Source organism: Denticeps clupeoides, chromosome 5 (assembly GCF_900700375.1).
Source record: "Denticeps clupeoides chromosome 5, fDenClu1.1, whole genome shotgun sequence".
In the NCBI taxonomy this organism is placed as follows: domain Eukaryota; kingdom Metazoa; phylum Chordata; class Actinopteri; order Clupeiformes; family Denticipitidae; genus Denticeps; species Denticeps clupeoides.
Window position 1 is genome coordinate 9,555,644 of NC_041711.1, and position 2,851 is coordinate 9,558,494.

General features: G+C 44.1%; 1 protein-coding gene across 1 annotated transcript; it reads right to left on the bottom strand.

The window, feature by feature from the left end:
• Positions 1 to 844: 844 nt before the first annotated feature.
• LOC114790973 (2-oxoglutarate receptor 1-like) lies at positions 845 to 2,481 on the bottom strand. The gene is made up of 2 exons (XM_028981427.1): positions 2,408 to 2,481; positions 845 to 2,312 (listed from the first exon to the last, which is right to left on the bottom strand). The coding sequence occupies exon 2, from the start codon at positions 2,149 to 2,151 to the stop codon at positions 1,120 to 1,122; it is 1,032 nt and encodes a 343-aa protein (XP_028837260.1). The 5' UTR covers positions 2,152 to 2,312; positions 2,408 to 2,481; the 3' UTR covers positions 845 to 1,119.
• Between the last annotated feature and the right edge of the window lie 370 nt (positions 2,482 to 2,851).

Sequence of the window (2,851 nt, forward strand, 5' to 3'; positions counted from 1 at the left end):
GCCTCTGCGCTTCTCTCCCCCGTCAGCTCACGGGCGTGACACTCAGGGACACAATGGTAGTAAGTGGGATTTGAACCTGGGCCTTCTGGTTCATAGGCGAGTGTGTTACCCACTAGGCTACTACCACCCTGTACCACCCTACTACATTGTAAGCTTCAAGCCAAAGTATATAATGGAGCCTTAGCTGGTGGTGAAATTTCTTAGCTGGTGGTGAAATGGCAAAATTTTTTTGGACATTTAGTTAGTGACAAGCAACACGTGTAAAGCTATATGAGATGGTGAGGTATGCAAAGGCACGTGGTAACACAAGTGTCCCAACACAATCTTAATTTTGGTCCTAGGTTATGTGCACACCTGCACATAAATGTATTTATAAGAGTACACAAATTCTGAATAGGCTATGACCTGTAAAGTTGGTCAGAACTCATTCCTTAAAATTCCAAGTGTGGAATTTTTTACAGTGATATATAAAGTGGGAATTGCTGCTGGTTAAAAAAAAATTTTACTGCAGGAAAGCCATTCTGTGAATGTGTGTGTGTTTTGGATTTAGATATTGGTAAGGGCTTAATATTGTAACAAATATAGAAGAAACAGAATTTCAATCCTTTTTAATCTGTTTGCATTTTGCAGGTATTCACAAGGAAAAACAATTATTTGCATTTTTAAATACTGAGCCAAACGTTGTGCCTTTGCCGCCTATCATCTTCATGGGTATGAGCTTTAGGCACATGCTGTTACACATTTATAACATCTGTTATTTATTTAGAAAGAAGAAATAAAAGTTGAACTTTTCAAGCACACAAGGAAATGTGTCCTCTGCATTTTTCCATCACCCTTGGTGAGCAGTGGGCAGCCCTGAAAGAAGCCTGGGAAGAAGTGTGTGGGGACGGTGTGGGGATCTTCATTAAAGTCATGGATCTGGAATTCCCCATCTTAAGAATGCATTTATGCTACAGTGGCATGACAGTACAACTAATGAAAAAATGTAAATATAATCACAACACTGGAAAATTACAAATAAAACAGATTACAGGTCATCTCATAACAGAGCAAAGGCTTCAGTTCTCCCTGAAGCTCTTAAACTTTACCATGAACTGGGAAAACTTGAATTTTGTTGACTCAAGGAATTCTCCTGAATTCCTCCGTGTTGTGTGTTGGATGTCTGGGTCGTGTAAGATTAAAGGCAGGCTTGTAGACAACCAGCACGTTGATGTGAGTTTTCATCCTTCTCCAGAGTTCACCCTGTATGAGGCTTTGTAAAGCCTGCTGGAAACGGTCTCCAGCCAGCGTGTAAAGGATCAGGTTAAAGACGGTGTTGAAGCTTGCCAGGGGACGAGAGATGATATAGGTGGCGTTCACCCCGTGCAATAGCATGCATGGCGTGTCCGGCCTGCGCCGTGTGTCCACACGGAGCGCTCGGAGAATGTGAAATGGCATGAAACAAATCACAAAGCAGATAATCACGACCATGGTGAGTCGGCGGGCTCGGGTGCGATGAGGGCTCTCTATGTGCGGGCCTTTATCCAGCTCCCGTGCAATGAATGCGTAGCACACACACACCACCACCAACGGCACAAAGTAGCCAAACACCGCCAGAATCCAGCTGTACCACCACACCTGCGCTGGGTCATTGCTGGCAAAATCTGGACATTGAGTCTTGTTGTTCTGCTCCACCAGAGTGATTATGGACATCATGGGGCCGATCGCAGCTGCAGTCAGAGCCCAGGTCACCAGGCAAGCCAGCACCCCCCACTTAATTCTCTGAAACTCAATCGCCTTCAGGGGATGCAGCACTACTAAGTATCGGAAGATGGCCAGGCAGGTGAGGAAGAGGATGCTGCCATAGAGGTTAAAGTGGTAGGCGAAGCGGATAAAGCGGCACATAAAGTTGCCCAGCTTCCACGAGTCTCCCGAGCTGTAGTAGTACACAAAGAAGGGCATGGTGAGGATGTACAGCAAGTCTGTGGCAGCCAGGTTGACCATGATGACGCTGCAACTCTTCCAGGGACGCACCTTGAATATGTAGACCACCAGGGAGGTCAGGTTGCCCACCAGGCCAACGACAAAGATGATGCTGTACATGACGGGCAAGTAATAATGCTTTACCATCTCGTCCACATTCGTACAATTGTCAGACGAGGAATTCCCCATTTTCCAAAGAAATTCTGGTTTTGTTTTTTTTTTTGCTTTTGGACTGTATAAATGCTAACCCAGCCACTGGGGATGCATGTGACTGTCCAAGCCTGGTGAAATTGGGAGGACTGTTTCAGGAAGGGTGATTGGATCTGGTTCACCACATAAATCCTTAAATCCTTTGTGAAAAAAAACAAACATTCAATTATGAAAAAATTATGACATTGTAAAAACAACAACTAACCATATTAGACATAGACTAAAAATAATTTACCGTGGTTGATGTATGCCGTGAAAAAAGATGTTGGTCTGCTGGCTACTATCTTCATTTGCATGGTTTGAGTTCTGCCTCCACTTGAAAGGCTAGGGGCAGACTTTTCAGGCATAATGTTCTTCCTCAATTGGCAGAGTTGCCAGATTGGGCAATTTTCCACCCATCTGGCTAAGAAAAAAAATTGTTGGACTGGTTTGATATAATTACTTTTTTTGTTAAAATCCACAACACTCTTTGACCTGAAACCCCCACGAAGGCCCATGCACTGAGGTAGCATGATAGCAAAAATAACTCATTAGTAAATGGGAGTTTAAATGCCATTATTCCACCAGCAATAAACCACAAATGAAAAGAGAATACAACCAATCCCAACTGGGGGGTGGAGGGGGGGGGGTGGCAGAGACTCCCTATAGAGGACTACAGTTGTATAAGACTGTGCAAAGA

Excerpts from the sequence above, each read along its gene's own strand:
- LOC114790973 (XM_028981427.1), bottom strand. The coding sequence starts at position 2,151 with ATGGGGAATTCCTCGTCTGACAATTGTACGAATGTGGACGAGATGGTA.